Source organism: Rhea pennata, chromosome 11, assembly GCF_028389875.1.
Source record: "Rhea pennata isolate bPtePen1 chromosome 11, bPtePen1.pri, whole genome shotgun sequence".
NCBI classification, from domain to species: Eukaryota; Metazoa; Chordata; class Aves; order Rheiformes; family Rheidae; genus Rhea; species Rhea pennata.
In genome coordinates this window covers 2,370,904-2,386,227 of record NC_084673.1, presented here as the reverse complement: position 1 = coordinate 2,386,227, position 15,324 = coordinate 2,370,904, and the positions used below count along the sequence as shown (strand labels likewise).

The 15,324-nt window shown below is 52.6% G+C and overlaps 1 protein-coding gene across 1 annotated transcript; it reads right to left on the bottom strand.

Moving 5' to 3' along the window:
- Positions 1 to 1,298: 1,298 nt before the first annotated feature.
- TBX22 (T-box transcription factor 22) lies at positions 1,299 to 6,758 on the bottom strand. The gene is made up of 8 exons (XM_062584851.1): positions 6,626 to 6,758; positions 6,350 to 6,476; positions 5,874 to 5,975; positions 5,149 to 5,323; positions 4,895 to 5,059; positions 4,746 to 4,810; positions 4,589 to 4,674; positions 1,299 to 1,909 (listed from the first exon to the last, which is right to left on the bottom strand). Exons 1-8 carry the CDS (start codon positions 6,756 to 6,758, stop codon positions 1,299 to 1,301), a joined length of 1,464 nt encoding a protein of 487 aa, XP_062440835.1.
- Positions 6,759 to 15,324: the final 8,566 nt, after the last annotated feature.

The following is a 15,324-nucleotide window of genomic DNA, read 5'->3' as shown; positions in this document are numbered from 1 at the left end:
ACCTACATTTATTCCCTATATAGTGCTGTTTTATGTTTGTAAATATGGGATTCTCTTATCCTAACCCCCAAATGTGGCAGGTTCCAGCGGAACATCAGTTGCAAATCTATGTCGTATGTCAAGTAATAAAATTGGCTCTCGGTAGAGACTGAGCATTGATCAAATAAAGAATAAAATGTGCATCCCAATTTATTACTAGTTATATTGTGCCCCTGGGAGCTAGAGATTATTTACAGGAATAACAAGAATAGCCACAGGTTATAATAAGACTAACAGAACTTTTGGAAGGGATTGAAGATCTCCTGTGTCAGAGCCTCTGGAGTTATAGTTCTCTCAGCCCCAGGTGCTGTCCAGGAGTTCCCTTGCTCCATCCATCGGGCTCAGGATGGTGGATGTGAGCTCGCGTGGCAGCCCCACACCCTCTGGAGCTGCAAACGCTGCCAGGCGGCGTGCAGGAGCGTCCTTCGAGGCTTCTGGAGGTGTTTCATCTCCCGCAGGCTCTCTGAGATATATCTGCGGTCCCCCAGGCAGATCCAGGTCACAGCGCGGGCAAAGGTGTGCCCTCGTGTTCTTCGTCGTTCCTATCACGCTGACAATCCTGGTGCCACCCCGCACCATCTCCTGGAGGCACAGGCATAGGAGGGCTCTTTGGGCATCCTTGCATCAGGCTCCACTTCCTGTCTTTTAGCCCGTCTTTCTTTACCTCAGCATCAGATATTTGAATTTATAGCCCCACTCTGACGACTGAGTCTTCTGGGTCCTGAAGCAACCAGACGCTTCCATGTTTTTAATTAGGACCCATTCAAGTCCAGGGAGCTTGAGAACATGCTCAAGCACTTGGCCAAACGCAGTTCCTTGGCTGAGTCGAGGTCTCCAATAGTCCCTTTAAAAACAGTTGGACAAATCAAGTAAAGTGAGCTATTAGGCTGTACGCTAGGGCTGCAGCTAACTAAAGGAAAGCTAGATAGAGAAGTTCAGGAAAATATATTTGAAGAGATGCATACTTCTATGTTCCCACTTCAGAGTGCAAATATTACAAAGGTGACTGTACAGCTTGCGCTTAACCTACAACCATTACATAAATAAGCGTTCGCAAAAGGTACCACTTTGCCATGGATCATCTCAGGTCCTTCACGCTTCCAACGACATGACAAATTTGCCCACAAAAAGTAAAATGCCTAGGAAGGTCCCTCCTGAATGCTGAAGTATTTCATAGTCAGTAATTAGCAGGCCCTTGGTTATGCATGAAGGAAGGGCTTGCTCTACAAATCAATGCGTAGCAACAGTACAGAGGTCCATTAAAGGCAATGGTTAATTGTCGGGTGCCAGTTAGAGTGATTACATCTGCCATCTCTGAAAGGAGCGGGAACGCTGTCATTCACTTTGAAATGGCCTGCTGCATTCATCAGTCTAGTTGGCATAGAAAAGTTATAACCGTACAAGCCATATGGAGGATGTAAAGAACAATTAAGTGCTTCCCGAGCAATGGGACTTGATGGGAAAATGTTTCCAGATGCATGTAATCCATACAGCATTTGACTAGCAGAATTGGGTACTTGTAGACACTGCCCATTTAAGTCTTCAGTTTTACCATTTTTCAGATTTGTTACACCGAGAGAAGAGAGTTTTGGTATATCCACCATGAAGTGGGGTAAAACATGCGGGTTGGTGCCTCCCAGTTTTTCTTGGCTTGGAAACACAAGAGACTGTTGTCTTAAAAAGCCCGTAGGACAAATCCTGTAGTAGAGGGGCACGCTGAGGTTGTGCAGGTACGTTTCGGGACACGCCACGCCAATGTTGCTCGCTGATAGATGAAACGCAGGAGGCGAGCAAGATGGAGAAAGCAAGGAATTCAGAGGAGATGGCGTCCCACCACTGGAGGCCACGGGCGACGAACTGGAGCTCCCACCTAGAAATAAGAACAGAAATCGTCAAAACTGTGCTAGCTGGTGCTCACAAGCAAGAATCCCTGCTCTTAGTCCAGATCTCCCTGTGACTGGTATCCATCCAAAACCACAAATCAGCTCCTGGAAAATGAGATTTGTCCATAAATTATTTGCATTACCTGGCACTTATCTAAGAAAAAAAATTCACATACATCTAATCCCATTAATTTCCCCGAGACAAATATCAGGTTTGATTCCATGCAGACTAGTACCTGCCCAGGTCTGTGCCTCCCTATATAACTAACGACCTTCTCCTGTTATACGTACGCTAGTTGGAATTTTAGGTTTCCTATTTTTCTTGTAAATTATTGGCAGCTTTTCCCTCTTATACATAAGAACCAAAAAAAAAAAAAAAAAAAAGTATTCAGCCTGATGGGAAATTTTTTGCACCTTCCTGCTCACAGGAATTGACTCATTTTACTTGGCTTGCCATGCAGTTTGAAACACGCACTTGAACACTATAGGTGTCCCAAGAAGGTTTAAACGCTGTTGTCATTTTAACACTCTCTTAGGTGAATCAATGAACACTTTCATAATTGGGGAGAAAAGCTTACTTCACTCGCACGAGCGCTCTCGAGGCTACTCGTGTGCACCGACCTTGCTGGGCGCCGGGTCCCTGCTCCTCCCGCGGCACCTCGCCGGCAAAGCCAGGGAGCGGCGGCTGCTCCGGCGCGCGCGGGGCACGCTGCAACAGCCGGTCCTCAGGCTGAACAGCCGCTGTTTTACTCTAACTCCGTTAAAGAGACACATGCCCCCGCTTCGCGTTCGTTAACTCATTTTTTTAAAAGTTTTTTTCCACCATATTTTCAATTTTTTATTTTGTTTTTCCACCTTGTTTTGTCAAAGTCTTTGGGAAAGAAAGGAGGGGAATGCAAGTTCAGTTTTGCTCTGGTTTTCTGTATTTACACTTAATTCAAAATACTGTATTGTCTGGATGCGATCTGCTCAGATTTTTATGTGCAATCAGCTATACAGAATCAATTGGAATAATAAAATCCTACCTGCTAGTACATTCGATCGAAAACACACAAAGATTTTGGACATGATGCAAGTTAATTTTGCTCACAAACTCCCAGCAAACAGTACAGCTTGCAGGTTGAGGAAAAAAAAAAAAAAGGTTGAGGAAAGTGCAGGCAGCATCTATTTGCAAAAAAAAAAAAATGCTGGAAAGTTTTACAGGTTTTTCAGGCTCACCCCTTTCCCGACGGAGTCCATGGCTGCTTTAGTACGGACATCAGGAGGAGCGGGTGCCGGGCAGGGGTCTCTTCCCCTCCTGACAGACCCGTCCTGAATTCCCGCGGGCACTAAAGGACTTTGGGTCATGCAAAGTGAGGGGTTAGGGCGGCATTTGGAGCGCAAGGCAGTGCAGGAATCCCGCTGCAGCTGGCTACAGGAGAGCAAAGGCGGTACAAAGTGTCTTAAGCAGGAATATCACCCCATCCCCGGGACCAGTCTGGAGATGGGGATCGCGGCAGGGAAGACAGAATAATGCAAATAGCAAGAGCAGAAATATAAAATAGAAAGAATTTTATACAGAAAGAATAGAAACATTCAAATAGAAAGAATGCTTTCTGGCATTTTTATCAGACTTATCACCAAATTTTTATTCGTTGTTCAGCACATTGTTCTGACTTTCTTTTAATTTGGTTTCTGGTTTGGAGGCTGCAGCATTTCTATCTTTCAGATTTTCTTCAGAAATACTGTTTTATTTTTAGTAGGAACGGAAACTTCGTTATATTTATATTATTTCAGGAAATCGACCCTTAAGAAAATACCAGCTCTGTTAAGACTAGCAAAAAATTCCTGGGAACCACTAATGTTTTGGAAGCTGCGTGACAGATTGCAAAGGCTGTGCAGGGTCCATCAGTCCTCCTGCAACGTGTCCGTCAGTCCCTTTCCCCCGGGCTCACCTCACAACCTTCCAAACAGGTTCAAAAGCAGCATTTTTCACGAGGCTTCTTCTCAAAAAGCAGCTATCTTTGCAACCGATAGTCTTTTAATTTCTCCCATATCGTTACGAGTCTGATTTTTACGTCTTTGTATTTCTACACTTTAACAGTATAAAACCTTGCTGTGATAAAACAAGTAATATTTTCCTGGAGAGACAGGAAAAAATTATGAATGTCCTAATATGGAAGCCTTCGAAAATGAGAGTTACACCGGCAGCTTTAACTCAAGCCAGAGCCCTCCAGGCACCAAGGCGCCGTCAGCTTCTCTCCCTCGGCGCTCTGCATAGGCAATCTGCAGCTGATATCCCCCAAAAACCATTTTTTTCTGAAAACGGCTTGCAAGGGACAGAGCTGCACAACTCAGGCGGAGGGAGCCGATTTTCGTTAAAAACAAAACAAAACCAAACAGAACACTTTCCTATCTGTCCTCCGCGTGCCTGGAGCTTTTATCTCCCCTCCGTTTCTAACTCCCGCTGCAGACGCGCACCGAGCCGCCGCTGCACGGGGCCGGCGCTCCGCTCCTCAACGCGAGCTTCGCGGGAGGTTTGCCCTTTTTTTTCTCTCTTTTCCTCCCTTTTTTCTTTTCCTCCCTTTTTCTTTCTCTCGCCCCCCCCCCCGCCCCCTTTTGCACTGGATTCCCAGCGCGGCGCGTTTGCCGCTCCGCGGCTCTCCCCGCCCTCAGCGCGCACTTACGCGGGCTCTCGGCGCCGAAAGCCGGGAAGTCGAGGCCGAGGGGGGGCCGCCAGGGCAGCGTCTCCAGGAGCCCGTCCAAAACGCCCCTGCGGAGCGAGAGCGCGGTGGGCGGCGGCTCCGCGGCGCGGCCGGCGCTGCGCGGAGCCGCCGCCGTTACCTGTTGCGCCCGGGGTCGCGGAAGCCCTTGGCGAAGGGGTTTCTGTCGATTTTCAGCTTGGTGATCTGCAGGGGAAAGGCGGGTTGGGGAGGGGGCTGCGGGGGAGGGGGTGGGGGCTAAGCGCGGCGCTGCGCGGCGCTGCGCGGTACCTGCTGGTTCTGGTAGGCCGTCACGGTGGTGAACTCGGTCTCGCCGAAGGAGAAGGTCTGCACGCCGGCGGGCGGCAGCGCCCGCGGCGGCGCCCCGTCGAGGCGGCCGTCGCGCGCGATCACGTGCACGCGCGGCCGGTACTTGTGCATCGACTGCAGGATGATCTGCGCGGCGGAGAGGAGCGCGGCGCCGTGAGCGCGGCCCCGACGGCGGCCCCCGCGCCGCGCCGCGCCGCGCCGCGCCCCGCACCTACGTGGCCCTTGTCGTCCATCTCGTTGTTGGTGAGCTTGACGCGGTCGAAGCTGATGATCTGCCGCATCCACGTCTCCCCCGAGCACGGGGAGTCGGGGTGCACGTAGAGCCGCGGCGTGATGCACGAGTGGTCCGTGTTGCCCGCCACCATCCACTGCGAGCTGTGGTAGACGTACCTGCGCGGGGGGGGGGGGGGCAGGCGCGGCTGCAGGGGCCCCCACGGACGTGGGCAGGACCCACAGCACGGACAGCTCGGCGCCCGCCGGCTCGCCGCCCGGCCGCGCACCTCTGCGCCCCGCTTTAGGTGCGTGCGTACACACACACGCATTCTATATTCGTTTTTATATATGTATGTATATCAGATGTGGATGTATATATACGCAGTCTGTATTTTCTATATACTTCCCTCATGCATTCTGTACATATGCGCTCTGTATTATACATATATTTCTCTCTCGGCTGCAGATATACGCATTCCGTATTATACATATATATATTGCAGATGCGCACACACATATATATGCATTTTGTAATTTTGTATTTTACATATATATGTATATAGCTCGGATGCAGATGGGCCTGATCAGGCTGCTGACTGCAAATACCGGTCTCGCACGTGGGAAGGGCTGCGTGTCCGTGTGCGTGCGGGCGCGGGCGGCCGCGCAGCCCCCGCGGTGGGGCTCGCTGCGCGCAGGGAGCCGTCGAGGCGCGGGACCCGGCCCTTACCTGTATCTTTTGGAGTCCACCGGGACCACGTCGATGGCGATGTAGTACTGCTGCAGCGGCTCCAGCCCCTTCACCTTCACCCTCACGGAGGGGAACATCCGCCTGCAGGCACAGGGCAGCGGTTAGCGGGCCGGGGAGGGGGGGGTAGCTAAAGCTGCCGTTTTAAAAGGTGAAAAAGATTTAAAAAACTAAATGGGCACCGAAAAGTAAAAATAAATAATAAAAAAATAAAAAATAAAAATAACAAAACCCAACAAACCCACAACGAAAGAGAACCAAAAGAAGAAGAAGCCGCAGCAGCAGCGCTGGTGACAGCTCGTGGGCTGCAGCAGGGAAACGCGAAGAGACGGGGAGCGGCGGGGCCGCGGCGGGCGGCGCCGCGCCGCGGAGGTGCTGCGCGGAGCCCGGGCGGCGGCGGCGGCGGCGCCGGGAGGCGACCCCCGACGGGCGCCCGCCGCGGCCCGCGGCGCCGCTACCTGCCGGCCTTGGTGATGATCATCTCGGTGCCGATGTCGTGAAACCTCCTCCAGAGCTCGGAGCCCTGCAGCTCCACCTGCACCTCGCCCCTCGCCTCCCGGCTCTCCGCCGCCTTGGGCCGCTTCTCTGCGGGGACACAGACGGGGCGGCTCGGGGGCTGCGCGCCGCGGCCCGGCGGCGGCTCGGCGGCCCCGCGCCGCCCCCCGCCCGCCGGGGCCGGGACACCGGGGCCGGGACGGCCGGGACCGCGGCGGCCCCGGCGGGGCGGTACCAACCGGCGTCGGGCGCTTTGCGGCTCTGCCCGCGGGCCGCGGGCTCCTCGTCGCGGCCGTCCGGCAGCTTCCTCTTGGCGGATCTCCCCACCAGCGCCTCCACGGAGAAGGCGTGAGCCCGGGAGCTGAGCGCCATCCCCCCCTCCCCCGACGGGCGCCGGAGCCCCCCCGCCCCCGCCACCCCGGGGCGGCGGCGAAGCCTCCCGTGGGGCTCAGGCGGCCGCCAGCGCTGCGGGACGCGGCTCCATCCGCGCCGGGGCCGCGCCGCGGGGGGCCCGGCACCCACCGGCACCCACCGGCACCCACGGGCCCCGGCCGCGCCGCGCCCGTCGGGGGGCAGCGGCCGCGGCGAGAGCCGCTCGCCTCCGACCGAGCCGATAGACGGCTGCAGCCTCCACTGTTTGTTTTGGAAACTGGTGGGAGCATAAGAAACATTGAGTGACATTTCGTAGGGCTAAAAGGGGGGCGGAGGGGAGGGGAAAGCAAGCGGCGGAGGGGAAGAGCGGGGGAAGAGGAGCCGGCCCCGTCTAGGATCAATAAAAGAGTTACTGTTCTCCATTAAATTGTAAAACTCAAAGAAATTTGACATAATTGCACACTAGGGGCCACTTTTCCAACAAAAGTGCAAATAACGTTTAACCAGAGCCAGCACAAAAAAAAAAAAAAAAAAAAAAAAAAAAAAAAAAAAAAAAGGTAAGCGAGTTTCGGCTTGCCCAGCAAGGCTCCGGGCCCCGGGGCGGCCGGGCCCAGCCGGGCGGTCCCCTGGGCCCCGGCCGCGGCCTGCCGCGGAGCCGGGGGTCCTGCCCGCTCGCTGCCCTCCCGCGCGGCAGCGCGGAAAGGGGCTTCTGCTTTTGGCTCCCCGTCGGGGCTGTTTTTCCTTTGTTTTTCCAACGCCGAGGATCTGCCTCCGCCCGGCCCGCTCTGGCATGACCCCAGGGATGTTTCCACGGCTCCGCTTCAAAGCGCGTCCCTGCAGCGGCAGCTGCAGCGAATTAGGGGCAAAAATCCGAGTTTTCCACTCGGGCGGTTCCCGGGAGCCGCTGCGCGCCCCGCGCTCGGGGGCCGCGCAGCACCGCGCCGCACCGCGCAGCGCCGCGGGCAGGTGCGCGGGGAGGCGGCGCCGCTGCATTCCCGCAGCCGGGCGGGATCCGCGCCGGGATAGCGCTGGTCCAGCCGGGAACATCCCCCCCCCCCCCGCCCGCGGCAGCGCCCCGGGGTCCCGCAGGCCCCCCAGCAGCAGCCCGGCGGGGCGGGCGGCTCTGGGCACGTAGAGAAAGGAAGGAGGGAAGGTTTTTTTTTTTTTTTTTTTTTTTTAAGGTAAATTTTCAAATGCAAACCGAGGGGTTGCACGGAGCTGGCCGCTGCGCGGCCTTTTGGAGAGGAGTGGGGTGGCTGAAGCGGAGCGGGGGGCCGCCGGGTCACTGCAGTGGAGGTGGTCCAGCCTTCGGGGCGAGAGGGCAAATGCTTCTTTCCTTTCCTGAGTTTCAGCTAAGGGCCACCCGCTTCGATGCCGTGAGTTCATCCAAACCTAGCAGCCGCCGTGGGAGCGGCGCTGGGGCAGCTGCCGGGAAAGCGGAGCTTTGCTGTGCCCTGGGGAGGGCAGGGGAGATGGGTCCTTCCAGCCGGGATGGCTCAAGGCCACATGGAGCCCCGTCCTGGCTCTCCTTGCAGCAGGGCCCTAGGTGCAGTCAGGCTCACGGGTGCTCCAGAGCTGCCCTCTGGCCTGTGGGTGTTCATGAAACCTCTGCTAGGACAGAGCAAGGCTAATGAAGAAAATGTGCGAGTGGATAAAATTCACAGGTCAGCTAAGAAAGCAGCGTGCTTGGGCTGGGGATGCGGGAACATCTGTGCTGCCCAGGCTCGCTGTGTCTTTAGCAGCCAGGTGGGAAGGGAATAGCGTACTTGGCTCATCTTTCTGTCACCCCTCCAAGCACTTCTGTAGTTTCAGAGGAAACACTGGTTTATACGAAAGTGAGAACTTTCAGCATTTCTTGCAGCACTTGTTGGGGTCTGTGCCCTGATGCCTACGTTTCTTCCAAGCCTTGGACCAGCAGCAGAATGAAACCGGCTGGCTGCACGGAGACGCAGAGCTGGTGCCTGGCAAGGCGCCTCTCAAACGCCGTGTGCTCTGACTGCCGCAGAACCGTGCTGTTCTCCTTGAACACGCATTGCAGGGACACTCATGGGGAGCTTGCCGCGTCGGACGCAGGCAGATTCAGGAGCGAGAAGTTACCACCCCTGTTTGGACACGAATCTCTGCAAGATGCAGCTGAGCTCGCATCGACAGCATTTGGGGAAACTAACAGCAAGGTTTGTAACAACAGCTGGGAGAGCTGCAGATAAGCTGTGAAAAGGACTATATGGACCGATATTCCTTGAAGGCCCTTCCCTGGGCTTTGCTACAGAGCTGTGTGCACCTGGCGTTACACGCAGGGTGGAGGCAGCAGCCCCGACGCTGGAATCCGTGCCGGCCTCTCCTCCCGTGGATTTCAAAGAGAGTAAGATGCCGATTAACTTTTGATTGAGCTTTTCTGAGGCCGGTGGTGCTTACCCTCCTTTGCAAGGTGTCTCTGGAGAGGAGCTATGCTAATTTGCAGTCAAAAAGGTTTGGTTCTTCCTACGCCGCAGCCTGGGCCCTCCCGCTTGTTTTACTCAACGGTGGCCTTGCAAAGCCCCAAACCCTCTGACATGATTTTCCTTAGCATTAGGCGTGCTCAGAGGCACCTGCCTGCGAGGAGATGGGTATCGCAGCCGGGTCCGCGGTTCAGCAGGGCTTTGCTGCCAGGGGGGCGTTAGTTCTCGTGTGGCCGGCGGGCCCAGAAATTCACGGGCGTTGGGATGGTGGAAGAGACCTTGAGGTTACCTCCTCCTGCCCTAGGCCTGAGGCAGGATCAGCTCTACCTATGCAGACACTTACTGCTCCTTAAAAAGAGACATCAAACAAACTTCATGACCATGGTCATAATTACAACATAAGCTCGTGATTTAAACATGAGGTGAACTACAGGTCCTCCTCCGAGCACGGCCACGGGTGACTTTTTGTCCTTACCAATTCTGATAGAAGCCAGCTGAGGGCATTAAGTGTAAACTTTTATCTCTGCTGACATGACATATTATTAAAAAGTATTTCAAGTAATCTTTTATTTCCTTTGCATTGCAACACATTTCAAGAACTTGGACAAGGATCAACCAACCCTTTTTAATTTCCTACAGTGAAAAATAAAACAAAAATAAAGCACAAATGAGATGATATAATCAGGAACATTTTGAGGGTTTAGGTCAAATTAATATGTCAGAGAAGTGTTTTCTGGGGACTTGGAGAACTTTAATCTGTCAGAGACTGACTCAGACCGTTCTTGAGCTTTGTAATCTTATTGTCTTTAACAAATTATTTGATGGTATGTAATATATTACCGTCATCAGAAAATTGAGCAAAAAATCATTTGGCATAAAATTCAGATTAACTAACTTAATTTTAAGGCAAATGTTATACAATATGCTCTGAAATGTTTGCTTAACTTGAAAGTGATCGTTTAATACTGTCCATTAATCTATTAAAGCACACAGGTAAATTCCCAACACAGGTTTTACCGAACACTTTATAGTCAGACTTTGAGAGATTTAATTTTGTTCAAGCTGCACTTGGTTTTGCCAAGATTTATTTTGCATTTAGCAAAACAAAAGAAAACAAACCCCCAAACCAAACAAAATGTGACTTGTGGCTCAGGGATAACATTTGAAGTACACAGATCACCTGCACTCAATTATGCATCCAATACTTTTATCATTTGTATCTCCATCTGATATGTCACAGACATACCATAGACGTATCATAGACATAAAGCTACAGTTAAAAAGTTGATACGAAGATATTTGCAGTTCTAACATGCAAATTGGATAAGTTGTTCGTTCCCTGCTTTGAGAATTGCTAGCAAGAAAAATCTTTTTGTTAGCATTTTGGAAAAAAGGTTTTCCAATCCTGCAGATTTTCCACTGCATGTTTATATGTTCCTGATAGGAAGGACGTTTTCGAGCTATACCAGAATTACACACTAGAACTCTAAATTCAATTTTTGAATGTAAGCTAGCTGAATATTTTGACAACAAAAACCTTTGGAAATAGAACTTTCAGCCTTCTACCATTCGGATGGGTTAAACGTAACAAACAGTCCTTTGGAAAATACCTACTTTGCTTGTTTCTAGCTCAGACCTTTAGCAGTAAAAGGTGAGAACAGCCTTTCCGTGACCGGGGGCTTTTTAGCGCATCCTTCTCCCAGCCGCAGCTGGAGGCTGCCCCGGGGGCAGGGTCTGACCAGGGGTCCCAGCGCTGCCGCTGCCCTTGCTCTGCGCGGTGCAGCAGCGGGGACGTGAGGCGGAGAGGGACCCCCGCGTGCTGCAGCGGGAGGGCGGCCCGAGCAGCGGCGTCGCGCGGCCTTGGGGTAGGGAGGTGCCCGGAGGTCTCCAGCGCCTGCAAACGCACGTTGCCCTGAGCGAGCTCCTGCTTTACCCCACCCAAAATAAGGGTTGAGGACACATCTGTGTTGTTCGCAGCCTGGCGCCTCTTCGCAGCCCTCCCCGCATCCCCCTCCTGCGTCGTCGTCTCCTCCACCAAGCACCCAGACGGTCTGGCGGCAGCCCAGGTCCCTTCCGCCCACTGGTGACACCAAACGTGCCACCACCCTCATGTTTTCCCCTTCAGAGTCTTCCCTCCTAAGCCATCTTTGTGAAAATGTATTTTAGGATTGATTTCGCCATGTTTGCACATATTACGAAATCTTTCTTCTGGGACTCAGAGGCAAGTGCACATTTCTTCAGTTTCCTAACCGTACCATTATTAGTAAACAAATAATCTATTTTATTTGCAGATCTCTGTGTATTTGCTTATCGTGTTGCATATTTAAATGGATGTCCTTCCTCAAGCTTATTAAGGATAAACCTAAAACTGAAGAAATGCAAGCTCAAATCTAGTATTCCAAGGAGCAAATCGTGTCATTCCTTTGGAAGAAGAAAAAGGCTCAAGCGTGGTACGGTGTGCCACGAACGGCTGCCACTGTCAGCAAAGGAAGGGATGGAAAGTTTCTTCAGGAGGACTTAAAAGCTGTAACAAAAACAGCTTCTGGCCACTTTGAATAACACTGAACCGAATGTGACCACCAATCCAATAACCTTTCTGCGGGCTGAAATAACTCCTCTATATTTTATGTTCTGAGGAGAACGTAAGTAACCAGAATCTGAAAATACCAAACACTTGTTTTTCCAAACATGAGTACCACTTCATTTGAATCATTAGCTAATTGCTTATTAACAGATTAACAAACAGTTCTTTTCTTTTAAAAACAATCTTTTAAAAAGAAACTCCTGAAGACTAAGTAAATGTTGGCAGAAAACTCCCGTAGTAGCTTATAATAGTGCTTATGAGATTATTTTCCGGGACGTTCTCAAATGTCAAGTCCCACAGCATAGCTTTAATTTCATTCTCAGTCTTATTTTGCCCACAATGAACTTTTAAAAACCTCTGGTGTTATATTTAAGCCAAGTGTGACAGCGCACAGTTGAACCGAGCACTTAGCAGACCCTGGGCAGCAATCGGTGACGACCTCCGTCGTGGACACCAGGCTGGGACCACATGGTGACACACGGTGTCAGGAAGAGTTTTGCTGCTTGTTTTGAGGAATTAGGGTATGGCACGTTCTTAGTTATGTTTTCAGTCTTCTTTCCCCCATGGGACATCATGTCGGCACCGGGAGGGCCCAAATCAGCATCTCTCCCTTGTCCCCCACCAAGGTGTCCCCTAAAGTGCAGCGGGACCTGGAGTCAAGCACGGCGAGGTGCTCCTGGTCCACCCTCCACGCGGTGCCAGCGTGCGCCTGGGTGCCGAGAGCCTCCAGCGAACTTGCTCTTCTTGTCTGCATTCTGCAGAGATTCCTCAGTGCCATATGTGCTGCATTAGATAAAGCTGTATTAAATAAATCTCAATTATGTTGTTTCATACATAAGTACAAAAAAGGCCGTATAGGGAATAGGATAAAACTCTAAGGAAATGATTCAGTGAATTAAAAACAATACATACTGCATTTGGGGAAAGTTAAATCAAATTAGGTGACTCAGATTGTTTGATGAGAGAGACTTCTCCAGGTTGGTGGTGCTCTCCACCGGATCTAGGAAGGTCTGAAGGAGATCAATAACGCACTCATGCTAGTAGGCTGAGGACACGTCCTCCACGTGCGTTGCCAGTGCTGGTATCAAGGCGTAACACACTGCCGTGAACACTTTTCCTACAGCAGCTCTTGGCTGTAACTACATGCCCAGCTGAGAGCTTTCCTGAGACATCCAACACGACTTGGTCAAAGTAATTAGGTCTTCTGCCAGATACCCCGCTACAACCTCAGCATTTTTTCTGGAAGAGCAAGATTTACTGGCTCTCTCCTAGGAGGACCCTTTTAAAGGTCGCCTTTCACAGCCAGGCTCCGTGGTTCCAGCTCGCGTTTTTGGCAGGAGCAGGGGGGCTGCGGACAGAGCAGGCACGGCTCGCGCGTCGGCGAGCGCCCGCGCTTACCCGGTAGCCCGGCACGGCAGCGCGAGGCAGCGCTCCTCTGCCTCGCGGCGATTTCAGGCTGTTGCAATGGTTTTCATCTGCCCAAGGAGCTGAGGAAAGAAAAATGCTTTGAGTCCTGCTGTCTTGTAGCGACCGGCTCCTTTTAAGGGTAGGACTCACGGTGCTGAGGGATATGATTAATGCTAGATGGGGCATGATGACCTTTCAGGAGCCTCACCATAAATTCAGACTCTTTTATTTCAACAGTGCTGGCACGTGGGAGCGGTGCTGGTGAAGAAGGTTTTTTGCTTGGCAGAAATGGGTGACTCACGCTTTGACTTGAGTGGGAGTCCGAAATACTGTAAAAAGGGTGAGGGAAGGGGATTTGTTTTGGGATAGCTGTAACAGCTCTGCTCTGACGCTTCTTTGACGTGGTCCATCTGAGGAGCCGATGCCACCCCCTTGCACGGCGGCCTTGCCGTCCTTCCCAGGGGTGCGCGTCTAGACCATCCTTCCATCGGGGCTCCTCCGGAGCGCAGAAAACCGACGGGAAACTGCCCCTTCCCCCTCTGCGCAAGGGGAAAAAATTCCTGACGTGTTGAACTTTTCTCATAATACTTAAAGAAAATACTTAAAGAATGTGTAATAATAGGGGATTTAGAGAGAGCAAAATTAACCACGCGGCCGAAGTGGAAAACCTTTCGAATGGCACCGAAACGCATCCTGTCTCGTTTTACCGCGGGGAGGGGATCGGGGCGCAGACGGTGCAGCGGGACCCGCTGCGAGCAGCCGGGACGTGGGGGACCCCCTTTCTGCAAGGCCACCTGGCCTTTTTCTTACCGGTTGCGCTGGCTGAGCGAAAAGAGAGCTCCAACGGCCAGGGAAACCACACAGGAGACGCAAAATTAAAAATAGGTTTGGGGGGAAGTTGATATTAAGTCGTTCTATATTCCCGCTCGCCAGCGGAGCCCGGCAGACCCAGGGCCGCTGCTTCCCGCGTTGCCTCCCTCGGCGTCCCGGGGACGGGACGAGCCTCCGAACAGGAGGGCTCGGGGCTTCGAGCAACGGATCGGCAGCAGCCACCGCCTGCAGGTCCGGCACCTGCCCTGCAGCTTGGCTTGCAGAGCTGCTGCTGCCGGGGACGCTCGGGTTTTCCTACCGTCCCTGCGGAAATTTCCGCCGGCTGTGGCTCTTCCTTACGTCTTGCCAAATCCTGAGGTCTCCAGCGAGCTTCCCGGCCCGAGTATTTCACTGCGCTTAGGGAACTGCGGCATTTGGGGAAGATGAACCCAAACCAGTTGGTTTCTGGTTGTTTATTTTTAACCGATTTCTCCTCCCGGCCTTTTTTCCCCCCACGCTCACGCAGCCGCCGGACGCTTCGCTGCTGCCATCAGTTCCGGACAGGTCTGAGAAACTCCCGTCCCGATCTGCCTAGGAAGAAGAACGCAACCGGCGGCCCCAAACCGAGCGCACGCGAGGGACCGACCCGCGTGGAGCCCGCCGGGGCTCGCGCGGCGCCCCGGGGCCGCCCGGCTCCGCTCCTCCGCCTCCTCGCCCGTCCTCGCCGGGGCTCAGCTCTGCTTTGCTGTTCGAGCCCTGGTTACTCCGGCTAATTACTGCTGCGAATGCAAAGAGGAGAGGAAACTCTGAAAGCCTGGAAAGGGCGATGCAGCTGGGAGAAGGGCGGTGAAGCAGCGAGCCTGCAAGGAGGCCGTCGCTCGGAGCCTGCGTACCGACGTGGGTTTGAACTGTTTGCTTGCACTTTGCTTAAGAAGCAACTTTTGAAATTAAACAGAACAGATACAATCTTAATATTTCATACAATCTGCCAATACAAATATCTGTCAACAGATGTGTAAAGTAATAGCTTAAAAAAAAAAAAAAAAGGAAAAGACTCGCATGACATTTTCTAAGGAGGGTGATGTCACCCCCCCAGTCAAGCTACATAGCCTTTGTATTTGAAATTAAAACCGCATGAACTCTCCACGCAAGGCTGGGTGAAACTATGCTTTTCAGAGTATCCCCATAGGGATGATGGATATTATTTTCTGGTTTTAATTTTAAAGTAATAAATAAGTGCAAGCGATTGACTTGCCACCCAATAGCACTGTCTGATTTGTGCGGAGTAAATGCAGTCCTTGCAGGTTAATGTGCAGGTAGTTTTTAC